Source organism: Salvelinus alpinus, chromosome 7 (assembly GCF_045679555.1).
Source record: "Salvelinus alpinus chromosome 7, SLU_Salpinus.1, whole genome shotgun sequence".
Classification (NCBI taxonomy): Eukaryota; Metazoa; Chordata; class Actinopteri; order Salmoniformes; family Salmonidae; genus Salvelinus; species Salvelinus alpinus.
Window position 1 is genome coordinate 29,582,331 of NC_092092.1, and position 14,276 is coordinate 29,596,606.

The 14,276-nt window shown below is 45.3% G+C and overlaps 1 protein-coding gene across 6 annotated transcripts in view; it reads left to right on the forward strand.

Annotated features, from left to right (window-relative positions):
- Positions 1–14,276, forward strand: part of LOC139580769 (C-Jun-amino-terminal kinase-interacting protein 4-like) — a 58,949-nt gene that overhangs the window by 23,095 nt on the left and 21,578 nt on the right. For 3 of the 6 annotated variants that reach the window (XM_071409763.1, XM_071409764.1, XM_071409768.1), the window contains exons 3-5: positions 3,793–3,863; positions 5,780–5,877; positions 12,466–12,610. In XM_071409763.1, the coding sequence (XP_071265864.1) occupies positions 3,793–3,863; positions 5,780–5,877; positions 12,466–12,610 (314 nt within the window). Of the gene's footprint in view, positions 1–3,792; positions 3,864–5,779; positions 5,878–6,941; positions 7,687–12,465; positions 12,611–14,276 lie in introns of those variants that run through there. The other 3 variants (XM_071409766.1, XM_071409769.1, XM_071409767.1) reach the window with 2 other exon arrangements.

Here is a 14,276-nt window from a genome sequence, read left to right on the forward strand (position 1 = left end):
TTTGTCAAGGGCTTCAGTGATATCATTTAAAACCTTCATGGCTGCTGTAATTGTGGTATGCTTCTTCCTGAAGCCCAATTCGTACATTGATAAAATAGAGTTAGTATATAAAAACTTTTTTTTTAGCTGTTCACTCACGGGTTTCAAGTATTTTCACCAGGGGTGACAGCTTTGAGATGGACCTATAATTATTTAAGAGTTTGATCTCCCCCTTTTTAAAAGTGGTAGACAAATGGTGATTTCTAGATCTTTGGAATTTCATTACATTCCAGAGTTAGATAGAAAATATGTAAGTGGTTCAGCTATGAAATCAGCTGCCAGATTTAAAAAGCAGGCATCAAGAAAATCAGGACCTGCAGGCTTTCTCAGATCTAAGGATTTCAGGGCTTTATGTATCTCCTTCACTGAGAATGGCAAACTGCTAAATGTTTGACCAGCTCTCACTGCTTCATCCACACAGGGTTGTACAGAGACAGAGGACACTGAATCAAACAGCCTACCAGATGATACAAAGTGCTCATTGAAACAATTCAACATTTCAGTTTTGTCATATACAGCAACAAAGTCCTTCAATACAGATGACGGTAATTCATTAACATTACTGTTACCAGACATAGACTTAATATTCTTCTAAAACTTTCTAGGGTCATACAGGTTATCAGTCATAACAGAAATAAAATATTCAGACTTGGCCTTCCTGAGAAGAAAAGAACACTTGTTTCGTAACTGCCTAAAAATTTGCCAATCAGCATCATAACATGATTTCTTTGCCTTAGCCCAGGATAGATTACGGTTGTGAATAATACAAGACAGCTCAGAAAACCATGGATTATCCCTCCCTTTAACTCTGAACCTGTGGAATGGAGCATGTTTGTTTACTATTTGGGAAAAAACATAATGAAAGAATTTCCAGGCAGTTTCCACATCAGGAATAAGATCAATCTTGCTCCAGTCAAAATAAAACAAATCATGAAAGAGAGCCTGCTCATCAAAACTCTTCAAATTTCTCTTACGAGTAAAGCGTGGTTTTGTCTTAGTATTTCTAACAGCAACAACAGCACAACGGTCTCTTAAATATTCTATGGTTGTTGTTTTTTTGTAATGATTTATTTAGTAGATTCCTCTGGACATTTGAGATTTGGGCGAGTGGGTTAGTTAATCAACAGGGTAAGATTCATAGAATTACAAAACATTTTTAAATCATCAGACACCGGCTTTAACCAACACCAGTTGAGATCACCAATCAAGATCATTTCACTGTAAAGAAGTTTAGCAGTAAGGTGCATCAGAGAAGACAATGCATCACCAAGAGCAGAGGGGGATCTATAACAGCCAATCACAGTTATAGAGAGACCCTTTGTAACCTCAATATTCAAAGCAAGAACTGTTAAAAATAGAGCTGACGTGATTCCTTATTCCAAATAGCAAAGAGGTATGTCTGTTCTACATCATACATTTCTATCTGAATGTTGGCAAATGTTGTGTCCTGCTAAACATGGCCCTGGTTTGGGACAGATATTACTGATTGGCATCAGTAATTGGACCGTGCGGCCACCCATCCAGGACATATATTCGAAACGGTGCCTGAGGAAGGAACGCAGCATCAAGGACCCCACACAACCCAGCCACGAGCTGTTCTCTCCCGTACCGTCTAGCAGACGATATCAGAGCATGAGGTCTGATACCAAAAGGCTCAGAGACCGTTTCTATCTACAAGCCATCAGACTGCTGAACAGTTGAACTGGAGTGATCACCTGCTCTGATTCTCCGCACCTTAGCGCACACACACACATACATTCATGCTACACACACCACAACTGCTGCTACCAGACTCTTATTATACTGCTCAGTTTATACACTGCCCCCCCCCCCCCCCCCCTTCCCCAATACACTTGTAAATAAATATTGGCCTATAAATTGTGCCATCCTGTGTTAGTTATGCTAAAAAGGTTTATTCTACTGAGCTATTTGCTTTGTTCGTATTGTTATTGCTTTGTCAAAGGAACCTGCAAGTAAGCATTTCGTTGTACGATGTATCCCGTACATATGACTAATAAAACTTGAAACTTGGTCACTGACAGATATTAGTAATGTTCCCAGATTGCATTAAAGGATTACTTCAGGATTTTGGCAATGAAGCCCTTCATCTACTTCCCCAGAGTCAGATGAACTCATGGATACCATTTGTATGTCTCTGCATCCAGGGGGGGGGGTTCTACTAAGCTATATGGAATTGTTTTAAGAAGGTCATACCAAGGATCATGTTGCTATTTGATTTGAAATGTTAAGACTCTTGAAGTATAAAAAAATATATATATATATTTGGCCTTACTGCTATTAGCCCATACAAACACATTGAATAACAGAGTCACTATATGGAACAACAGTCTGTCTGTTCTGAAGTTTCTATCCTATATTTGAGATACTCATTTTTTAAAACTTGTATTAAACACCTTATTTTTGTCACTAAACAGTCTCCATATACATACTTCCATAAAACAGATTGACTGGGGACCTTCAGACGAGTCTTGTAAGGCCTGTGAGCATTCCTAGAGAGCACAACAACTGACATGTTCGTGAGGGTCTCACCTTTACACAGAAGACTACAGACAGAAGTTGGCAGATCTGCTGTACCGACTTCAGACGAATCCCAATAAGCATGTGGGAGTCGGAGAACACCAGCGTGTGCGTGAGTCTCATCTTTCCAGAGCGGTCATCATAGTTTTGTAGGCCAAACCGTTCAGACGCAAAAGACGATTTTGTGAGAAGACTGATTTTCGGGATGTCTCATGGTCTGACAAACACCGCTCTAGCTCTGTCACCTTTCACCGCAGGTGCGGAAGTGTTGCATAGGTGGATGCGGTGGATTGAGATGCATCCAATTGAAAAAATAAAATAAAAACATCTCTCTTAAACTGACATTTGTTTTTAATGGATATTTTTTAAATGATGCTAATTAGATTCACGCTGGAGCACGGACATCGACCATAGGGGGGTTTGAACTGCTAGGCTATCTGCCTCCACTTTCTGAAGGCACTGTATGTATGTATGAAAAGTATTTGTTCAAATAAAAAGGGGTGCGCTCAAAAAGTGGTTGAAACAAAATGGAATGACTAGGGTTGCAAAAGGAGGGTATATTACTGGAAATTTTACCAGTAAACTACCCAAATTTGGGTACTTCAGATGATCACAGGTGTCTGCAGTTCTCTGGCCCTATGTGGCCTTACCACATTTAAAATATCTGAAATCATTAAATAAGATTATTTCAAAATAAAAACATTTGAATGACAAAGCTGTAAAACATTATCCTAAATATAAACCATAAACCTAGTGAATACCAATTGGTGTTTTTAATGAGGGTTTTCAGCATGAAATATCAAATTTCCCCCACCAAAATTACAATTTATTTGACTATGTCTATGTCTAAACAGGTGGCAGTTGTGGAAACAAAATTCAATAGTTGGATGAGTTGAGGTGAAAATAATGCCATTGTTGATTTTAGATGCTTTTTTTCATTAATTAGGCAATTTCTCTTGAACCATATAGTCTATCTACTAGAAATTCGTGGACATGGAGATAAAAAAGAAAATAATTTAAAAAAAAAAGCTATTCAAAGTATAAATTACCTAAATTACCATAGATTGCCATAGATTTTCTGTTTATTACCCAAATTACCGGTTGCTTTGCAACCCTTGGAATGACCCTATAACAGTTTTTTTAGGGTTCTTTTCCCTCATTAACCATGTAGTTCTGTTTGACTGAGATCACACATCTAACCGTTTTCTCTTTCAGTTGGCAGATTGGAGGAACGAGAAGCCGAGCTGAAGAAAGAGTACAATGCCCTCCACCAGAGACACACAGAGGTATGGGGGAGGGGAAGATAGTGTTTTGTCTATTTAAGTGCGTGTTGGGACTGTTCCTTTGTAGGTCTACTGGGCAAACTATACTGAACAAAAATATAAACGCAACATGTAAAGTGTTGGTTTCATGAGCTGAAACAAAAAATCCCAGAAATGTTCCATATGCACAAAAATCTTATTTCTATCAAATTCTGGGCACAAATTTGTTTACAATTCTGTTAGTGATCATTTCTCCTTTGTAAAGATAATCCATCCACCTGACAGGTGTGGCATATCAAGAAGCTGATTAAACGGCATGATCATTACACTTGTGCTGGGGACAATAAAAGGCCTCTCTAAAATGTGCTGTGTTGTCACACAACACAACGCCACAGATGTTTTGAGGGAGAGTGCAATTGGTATGCTAACTGCATCAATGTCCACCACAGCTGTTGACAGAGAATTTAATGTTAATTTCTCTACCATAAGCCACCTCCAACGTTGTTTTAGAGAATTTGACAGTAGGTCCAACCGCCCTCACAACCGCAGAAACACGTGTAACCACGCCAGCCCAGGACCTCCACATCCAGCTTCTGCACCTGTGCCCCTGACCAGACATGTGAAATCCATAGATTAGGCCCTAATGAATATATTTCAATTGACCGATTTCCTTAAATGCACTGTAACTCAGTAAATTGTTTCATGTTGCATTTATATTTTTGTTTAGTAGAAATCATGTAAAACTCAGGGCTTCCCGAGTGGGGCAGCGGTCTAAGGCGGTCAGTGCTTGAGGCGTCACTACAGACCCGGGCGGACTCCTTGTGGCGGACCGGGCGCCTGCAGGCTGACTTCGATCGTCAGTTGAACGCTGTTTCCTCCGACACATTGGTGCAGCTGGCTTCTGGGTTAAGCGGGCGGGTGTTAAGAAGCGCGGTTTGTCGAGTCATGTTCAGAGGAGTCATGTTTCAGAGGAATCATGACTCGGCCTTCGCCTCCCGAGCCCGTTGGGGAATTGCAGTGATGAGACAAGATCGCAATTGGATATCACAAAATTGGAGGTAAAAAAGACAAGTGAAACTCTAGTATTGGTAAGTGTTTGACATCTGTCAAACATAATGATGCTGTTGGAGGCATGCGCTGCCACGCATTCGTGGGTGAACAGGGATTTGAAGACACACACACACACACACACACACACACACACACACACACACACACACACACACACACACACACACACACACACACACACACACACACACACACACACACACGCACCTGGATGGCAGGTTGCCTATGCAGCAGGTAGCCTAGCGGTTAAGAGAGTTGGGTCTGCTAAATGGCTAGAATGTATGTATAATATGTTTTAGACATAGGTCGGCAGACTAGTGGATCCCATTGATGTTTAACCGACAGTGAACCAAGACAAGATGCTATTTCCAGCATTCAGGGAATTCACACTACAACAGAGGACGGAGGGAGGGGGAGGGAGGGATGAGGATGGTGAGGGATGGAGGATGCAAGATGCAGGAGAGCGGGAAGGAGAAAGAGGGAGTTAGAATTGGGTCAGTTTAAGGAGATTGGAGCAATTTTCCCAGTATTAAGTATGTTGTCAAGTTGCCTCAACTCAGTCTGCCTAAAGTCTGTTCTCCAATCTATTACTAACACATTGGCCCAGACGCCAAAACAAACAAGCCTGCATAGAGACCATGACATTTTAAATATGGACGGAAACGTGATTTTAGAAGCTCACACAAACGCACAGTGACAGCGAAATACTCCACAGGCTGGGAGGCTGTCTGTTCCAGCTGTACATCAACACAAAAAAACTCATCTAAGAAACAGCAGGCATCATGGCCATGTTCAAATAATTATTTGAATAGGACCACTCCCTGTCCACGCTAACCCCCTAATCTCCCTATGTGGTATGTCCCATGCAGATGATCCACAGCTACATGGAGCACTTGGAACGTACCAAACACCAGCAGCACGTGGCGGTGCAAGAGGCGCCTACAGACACAAGCACAAGCAGATCACGGTAAGATCATACAACTATTCTACAATTATTCATAAAACTAAGTCCCATACGGAGATCACTGCGTGGACAGTATCTGAAGTTGTACACAAACACTCTCATATAACAGTGTTAATAGTGTATTAATAGTGGCTCGTGTGTAGGTGTTTTGTATTTTATTATACAGTATTGCACACTAACATTCATTGGCTTAGTTGGCTCCTCACCCTGACTCAGTGTGTTTGTGAGAGAGTACGTTGATGTGACGTGCTTCATCACTGCAGGCGCCACTACTGCGCTCTCTGCTCTCCATGGGCACGATTTCCTTTTAGGTCAGAACCTGACAGAAGATGAGAGATGTGAGGTAGGCATGAGGGGCTGGGCAGAAGGAAGGGAAAGGGGGGAGGAGGGGATGGGAGGAGAGGCAAAAGGGATGGAAAAAAGAGGGGACGGTGGTAGGTGGAGGGGATGAACTTTTAGGGGATATGTGATGAAGTGGGGGGAGGAGGATGAAGAGATTGGGATAGATATTGAGTGGGATTATGCCATGGAATCAGCTGAATATAAAGCAGAGGTTTTGGCAGCTGGTCAGCTGCAGTAATCCCACAGTGTGATGGAGATGAGTGATTCAGAGCTGTAGTGTTTTAGTCAGCTGATCAGATTAGTGAAACAGCAGTAAGAAGAGGCCATGGTCTCCTGCTGGGCAAACCTTCATGTTGAGCAGATCAGAGAGTGGTGTTAGTTTGACTAGTACATCAGACCAAAGCAGTTTGTGTAGCTTTTTAGATTTTAACAGCATTTATGTTTGTGTTCACAAGGAACTAATTAGTGATTTCTGTGTTTTTCCTAACAGAAGTGTGTAAAATTATTAGCTGTGTGTGTGTGTGTATGTGTGTCAGTCAGCAGCCTTCTACAGTCTCTCAGTAGCAGCAGACGCTGTCAGTTCCCACAGGGTTTTCCTCCTCCCAGTCTCTCCATGGCTCAGCCAATCAGCATCGAGCTGAGGGGAGGCATATGTTACCAGCTCTGATGCTGCCTCAGCATCCGATAGGGGGAGGGGAGAGAGGGCGAGGGGGAGGGGAGAGAAAGGGAGGGTGAGAGTGACGGCGACAATTCTAGACTGCTCAGCGACATCAGTGTCGCAGTTTAGTAAAGAAAGAGCATCGTCTGCCAGAAAGAGGATACAAATACATCAAGAAAAGTGAGGCGAGGAGAAGGCTGCTGCAAGGCCAGTGTCCACCCTCTTTCTCTCTCTCTCACTGGATGATGTCACAGCAGTGTTGAACTCAAGCCGGCCACACTCTACAGTAGCAGCTGCTGCTCTGTCTCTCTCTGCCTCTGCTGCTACTGCTCATGGGATTACTGCTGTTGTTGTTTCTGTGGTCGTCGCTCGTTGGCCCGCTGTTCTGAACACACACCGCGCCACACACTCTACTCTCCAGCCTGAGTTCCAGATCTCCTGTACCTGAGCATTCTTCTCTTCAACACACGGCAACAGAGTGTGTATGTGAGGAGTACTTTGACGACAGAGGGAGAAGGAGTATACTCTAGTTTGCGTCGTCATCCAAGGGACAGTTTGTAAAAGCCCCAGAGGCGTGTGTTTTAGCCCCCTGGCGGTCGCCCCCCTCCCCTGGTCCCGGCAGTGAGAGGCGCTGGGCCATGTTCAGGGGGGGTCATGAGCCCGAGGTGTATGCTGCTGTTTGTCTTTGGCTTCGTTGGGGGAGCCGTTGTTATTAACTCTGCCGTGCTGGTCTCTCTGTCTGTCCTGCTGCTGGTGCACTACTCTGTCTCCACTGGCCTCCCTGCCCTGCCCACCCTGCCACAACCCAGCAGGTAGTGTGTGTGTGTGTGTGTGAGAGAGAATGAAACACAGCCTACTGTAAGTCACCCCCACTTCTGCAGGTAACTCTCTGTGAAAGGGATGGGTGTGTTTGTTTACCTCCTTTCTCTCTCCTACATGTCCTCTTCTCCAGTCTCTTCTCTTTCTCTCTCCTATATGTACTCTTCTCCAGTCTCTTCTCTTTCTCTTCTCCATGTCCTGTCCTCTTCTCCAGTCTCTTCTCTTTCTCTCTCCTACATGTCATGTCCTCTTCTCCAGTCTCTTCTCTTTCTCTCTCCTATATGTCCTCTTCTCCAGTCTCTTCTCTTTCTCTCTCCTACATGTCCTCTTCTCCAGTCTCTTCTCTTTCTCTCTCCTATATGTCCTCTTCTCCAGTCTCTTCTCTTTCTCTCTCCTACATGTCCTCTTCTCCAGTCTCTTCTCTTTCTCTCTCCTACATGTCCTCTTCTCCAGTCTCTTCTCTTTCTCTCTCCTACATGTCCTCTTCTCCAGTCTCTTCTCTTTCTCTCTCCTACATGTCCTCTTCTCCAGTCTCTTCTCTTTCTCTCTCCTACATGTCCTCTTCTCCAGTCTCTTCTCTTTCTCTCTCCTACATGTCCTCTTCTCCAGTCTCTTCTCTTTCTCTCTCCTACATGTCCTCTTCTCCAGTCTCTTCTCTTTCTCTCTCCTACATGTCCTCTTCTCCAGTCTCTTCTCTTTCTCTCTCCTACATGTCCTCTTCTCCAGTCTCTTCTCTTTCTCTCTCCTACATGTCCTCTTCTCCAGTCTCTTCTCTTTCTCTCTCCTACATGTCCTCTTCTCCAGTCTCTTCTCTTTCTCTCTCCTACATGTCCTCTTCTCCAGTCTCTTCTATTTCTCTCTCCTACATGTCCTCTTCTCCAGTCTCTTCTCTTTCTCTCTCCTACATGTCCTCTTCTCCAGTCTCTTCTCTTTCTCTCTCCTACATGTCCTCTTCTCCAGTCTCTTCTCTTTCTCTCTCCTACATGTCCTCTTCTCCAGTCTCTTCTCTTTCTCTCTCCTACATGTCCTCTTCTCCAGTCTCTTCTCTTTCTCTCTCCTACATGTCCTCTTCTCCAGTCTCTTCTCTTTCTCTCTCCTACATGTCCTCTTCTCCAGTCTCTTCTCTTTCTCTCTCCTACATGTCCTCTTCTCCAGTCTCTTCTCTTTCTCTCTCCTACATGTCCTCTTCTCCAGTCTCTTCTCTTTCTCTCTCCTACATGTCCTCTTCTCCAGTCTCTTCTCTTTCTCTCTCCTACATGTCCTCTTCTCCAGTCTCTTCTCTTTCTCTCTCCTACATGTCCTCTTCTCCAGTCTCTTCTCTTTCTCTCTCCTACATGTCCTCTTCTCCAGTCTCTTCTCTTTCTCTCTCCTACATGTCCTCTTCTCCAGTCTCTTCTCTTTCTCTCTCCTACATGTCCTCTTCTCCAGTCTCTTCTCTTTCTCTCTCCTACATGTCCTCTTCTCCAGTCTCTTCTCTTTCTCTCTCCTACATGTCCTCTTCTCCAGTCTCTTCTCTTTCTCTCTTCTCCATGTCCTCTTCTCCAGTCTCTTCTCTTTCTCTCTTCTCCATGTCCTCTTCTCCAGTCTCTTCCCTTTCTCTCTCCTCCATGTCCTCTTCTCCAGTCTCTTCTCTTTCTCTCTCCTACATGTCCTCTTCTCCAGTCTCTTCTCTTTCTCTCTTCTCCATGTCCTCTTCTCCAGTCTCTTCTCTTTCTCTCTTCTCCATGTCTTCTTCTCCAGTCTCTTCTCTTTCTCTCTTCTCCATGTCCTCTTCTCCAGTCTCTTTGCTTTCTCTCTTCTCCATGTCCTCTTCTCCAGTCTCTTCTCTTTCTCTCTTCTCCATGTCCTCTTCTCCAGTCTCTTCTCTCTTCTCCATGTCCTCTTCTCCAGTCTCTTCTCTTTCTCTCTTCTCCTCTTCTCCAGTCTCTTCTCTTTCTCTCTTCTCCATGTCCTCTTCTCCAGTCTCTTCTCTTTCTCTCTTCTCCATGTCCTCTTCTCCAGTCTCTTCTCTTTCTCTCTTCTCCATGTCCTCTTCTCCAGTCTCTTCTCTTTCTCTCTCCTACATATCCTGTCCTCTTCTCCAGTCTCTTCTCTTTCTCTCTTCTCCATGTCCTCTTCTCCAGTCTCTTCTCTTTCTCTCTTCTCCATGTCCTCTTCTCCAGTCTCTTCTCTTTCTCTCTTATCCATGTCCTCTTCTCCAGTCTCTTCTCTTTCTCTCTCTCCTCCTACATCTCTCATTTCCTCCTTTCTTCACTTTCCAATCTCTGCTTCAATCACTTGTTATTTTATATGGTTGCTTACCCCTCCGATTGACTCCGTCTCATCCCTCTTCCCCTTGCTTGTTTACTTGCCGTGGGGTAAAGCCCAGTTGCCAGGCTTTTAACATGTGGTTACCATGCTGTTGCTGTGTTGGAGATAAACAGCCAGGCAGTATGGTTCTGCAGGCTGAAAGTAGGTCAGGAGAAAGAGCCTTCTCAGCCAGTAAATCACAGCAATACTCATATCCATGATAACATGACATCTCACTTTCTTTAATTTATCCTTTATTTATGCAGTTGTTCCCAATGAGGGGAAAAAATATCCTATACCAGAGGGACCTGTCAAAGCTTTATGCTATTTTTGGTTGTTTTGGATATTTCTTTGAGAGTTGAAAAAAATAGTTGACTTTAGTTCCGCTACCCTCCAATTTGTCAAAATGGCAGGCATTGACAGTGAACATTGTTGCCCTAAGTTTGACCTCTGAGGCCTCTCCCTGTCTCTCTCTCTCTCTGTCCCTCTTGTGCAGTCTGTGCTCTCGCTCTCTCTCCCCCGGTCTGTTGCTCTCCCTCTGTCTGTCGCTCGGTCTGTCGCTCGGTCTGTCTGTCTGCCTGCCTGCCTGCCTGCATGCCTCTCGGTCCGTCTGTCTGTCTGTCGCTCGGTCCGTCTGTCTGTCGCTCGCTCGGTCCCTCAGTCCGTCTGTCTGTCGCTCGCTCGGTCGGTCCGTCTGTCGGTCACTCGGTCCGTCTGTCTGTCGCTCGCTCGGTCCCTTGGTCTGTCTGTCGCTCGCTCGGTCCCTCGGTCTGTCTGTCCCGCGCTCTCTGTCCCGCACTCTCTGTCCCGCGCTCTCTGTCCCGCGCTCTCTGCTCGCTCTCTGTCCCCGCTCTCGGTCCTGCGCTCTCGGTCCTGCGCTCTCGGTCCCGCGCTCTCTGTCCCGCTCGCTGTCTGTCCCACTCGATCGCGCTTGCTGTCTGTCCCGCTCTCGCGCACTCTGTCCCGCTCGCTGTCTGTCCCGCTCGATCTCGCTCGCTCTCTGTCTCGCTCTCGCGCACTCTGTCCCGCTCGCTGTCTGTCCCGCTCGATCTCGCTCGCTCTCTGTCTCGCTCACGCGTGCTCTGTCCCGCTCGCTGATCTCACTCGCTGTCTGTCCCTCTCTCGCTCTCTGTCTGTCCCTCAATTTCAATTTAAGGGCTTTATTGGCATGGGAAACATATGTTAACATTGCCAAAGCAAGTGAAGTAGATAATAAACAGAAGTGAAATAAACAAAAATGTTATTCTCTCTTTCTCTCAGTTAAATTTAAGGGGCTTTATTGGCATGGGAAACTCTCTGATTCTCTCTCTTTGGGAATCAGCCTATAGTGGTGTGTGTTGTCTATGGACTGCTACCATTCCATACAGCCTGCTCTTTTCAACATGGAAGCCTTTGTTTCTGCCTACTGTACCTTTTTGATAGATCCTCATTGATGTGGGTGGGGTGATATTGTGCTCCACTTCCATTGATGTTCAGAGGCTGATCATGTTTGATGCTTAAAGCAAGGGAATATTTGTTCACTTCAGAGACCTATAGGGTCTATGGAACATGTGACTTTGAAAATCCTTGAAAGTGTGTGATGTATTGGGTCATCAGAGAACTGTGGGTGCTGAAAGAGAGCATGGAAGTGTGGAAGCTAGCAGGTGAGTGTGTACGCTGTGCATGAAGGATTAGTTTTGTCATTAGAGGGGAGCTAGAGAGAGGACGCAATGTGTGGAAAAGAAGAACCACCACTGTGGGAATCTACCAGCTCTTCAGTCACTGGCCTGATATAGAGACGCAGAGGTTACTGAGAGACCAATGGATCAGAGGGATGTCACCCCTCGTACTAAAGCACCAAATAGAAACGGCTGTAGTCCCTCCTTGCAAAGTCTCAAATGATTAATGTCTTGTTTTTTGTTGCCATGTTTTGGGTGTGAAATTTCTTCATGATGTTCAGCTTTCATGCCTGCAGCAGAAGTATTGACTCACAACACATTGACCAGCCTCTGTAAGGCTTATAAATCAGCTCAGTGACTCCTTTATTACAGGGCACACCTCACCCTCTTACACTATCCAACACTGTCACACCTTTCTCTGTGGATTTCACCTCACCCTCTTACACTATCCAACACTGTCACACCTTTCTCTGTGGATTTCACCTCACCCTCTTACACTATCCAGCACTGTCACACCTTTCTCTGTGGATTTCACCTCACCCTCTTACACTATCCAACACTGTCACACCTTTCTCTGTGGATTTCACCTCACCCTCTTACACTATCCAACACTGTCACACCTTTCTCTGTGGATTTCACCTCACCCTCTTACACTATCCAACACTGTCACACCTTTCTCTGTGGATTTCACCTCACCCTCTTACACTATCCAGCACTGTCACACCTTTCTCTGTGGATTTCACCTCACCCTCTTACACTATCCAACACTGTCACACCTTTCTCTGTGGATTTCACCTCACACTCTTTTTATCTTTCTGAATCCAGGAAGGAGCGTCCCATCTCAATGGGGTTATTCCCATTACCAGGATATGATTTGACCAGTGACTCGCAGAGGGAAGCTGTTGAAACGCCGTCTGAAGCCTGGAGATGTAAGGACCTGAGCCACCCTCGCTCCAACACCAGCCTCAAGGTATCAATATGCTCCTCACCTGCCAGTCACTTTAAACGGATGCAGACGTTATTCTAACATTCGCTGACTGTTTTGGACATACTTTTCAGGAATTCACTGTGTGAGTACAAAGTGAACTCGGTGGTTTGAATCTGGACCCCACCCCCCATGCCTCTTAGCTTTTCCCAGGAATCTGAAGGGCGACATAAGATGGGTCATTTGGCCCAGAGGAGATAGTCTTGTGTGGAAACAGACACTTTCAACCGTTCACTCTGCCAGAGGACGGGAAGGCTTATTGAGAAGGAAGTTTGATTCAGTGTGTACCAAAGCACGATTGAGAGGTTAACTTGGATCAGTGTGCCCAGAATGCCTAAGAAGGCATCGAGGGAGGGCAGGGGGGCTTGTGTGTCTGTCTGAGGGCCCATGGAAGTGGTACCATTCGGGGCCGGGAGCAGGGGAAGAGGGGAACAGAGGAGAGAACAGAGGAACAGGACATAGTGTCTGAGCAGACCAAAGGGACGCTTTCTGCTGGGGCCACACGAGAACCTCACCATGGTTGCCGCGAGCAAGGTTCCGTCATGAATATTAATGAGTGATCGGCTGATTTAAGTATTCATTTGTTGTGATATTTTACTCCTCGTGGTCAGATAGAAAGGATTCAGATACCAGGAAGAGGGGGCTTCATGTCAGAAGTTACAAGACAACATTTGACATAACATATGAGACCAGTAGATGAAACTCAACTGCCGACGTTTCAGCTCAGCCCTGGCTACTACTAAATCATCTTTTTACTTAATCCTCATCTCTATCAAACCTCTTTTCTTTCTCTATCCCATATCCCACTAAACCATCCCTTTCTCACTTTCACGGTGGATCTCTTAAGCTGACTTTTAAACACACACACACACACACACACACACACACACACACACACACACACACACACACACACACACACACACACACACACACACACACAGTTCAGACTCACAGGGACGCCTTTGTTACAGCCTCTGACTCGACATTTCCCAAAGATTTATAGTTTTCGGTTACAGTCCCCCCTCCCACTTTCTCTCTCTTTCTCTCTCACCCCCGCCAATTATATCTCTCTCTATCTCAGGTTTGTATACAGACACACACTGTGTCAGCAGAGCTTAGAGTTTTTTGTCATGGAAAGCGTCAGCTTTATCAGTCTGATGGACAGAAGAGAAGCTAGGCTCTGAATGGCTGACAGGTGATACTATGGCAACGGCAGAGAGGATAACGCCAGCGAGGGAAAGCGGGGGAGTACACCCAAGGGTAAAGGAAGAAGTAGAAGGGAAAAGAGAGGCGGGGAGAGTGAAGGACAGAACATGAGAAACTCTGGTGTAGTGGATGTCAGCCAGTGTTTTGCCAATGCTCTTGTCCGAGGCTATTCTAAAAAGCCATATAAAGTATGTAATGCAATCAGTTGAATGGTTGACTGCAGTAGAAAGCCTGGGTAGACGACCTCTGGAAGTGGCTGCTCATCAGAACGTCTAACCCGTTTGTCACCTTCAGTCCAACACGTCTGACTCCACCGGCCCTTTCACTTGATCAACTGTCTTTATACTTAATTCATGATTTGCAATACTTTTTTTCAACATAAATCTGCTGCTGCTCCACCCCCCCCCCCCCCCCCCCCCCTCCTCCCTCCCCCTCCCCCTTT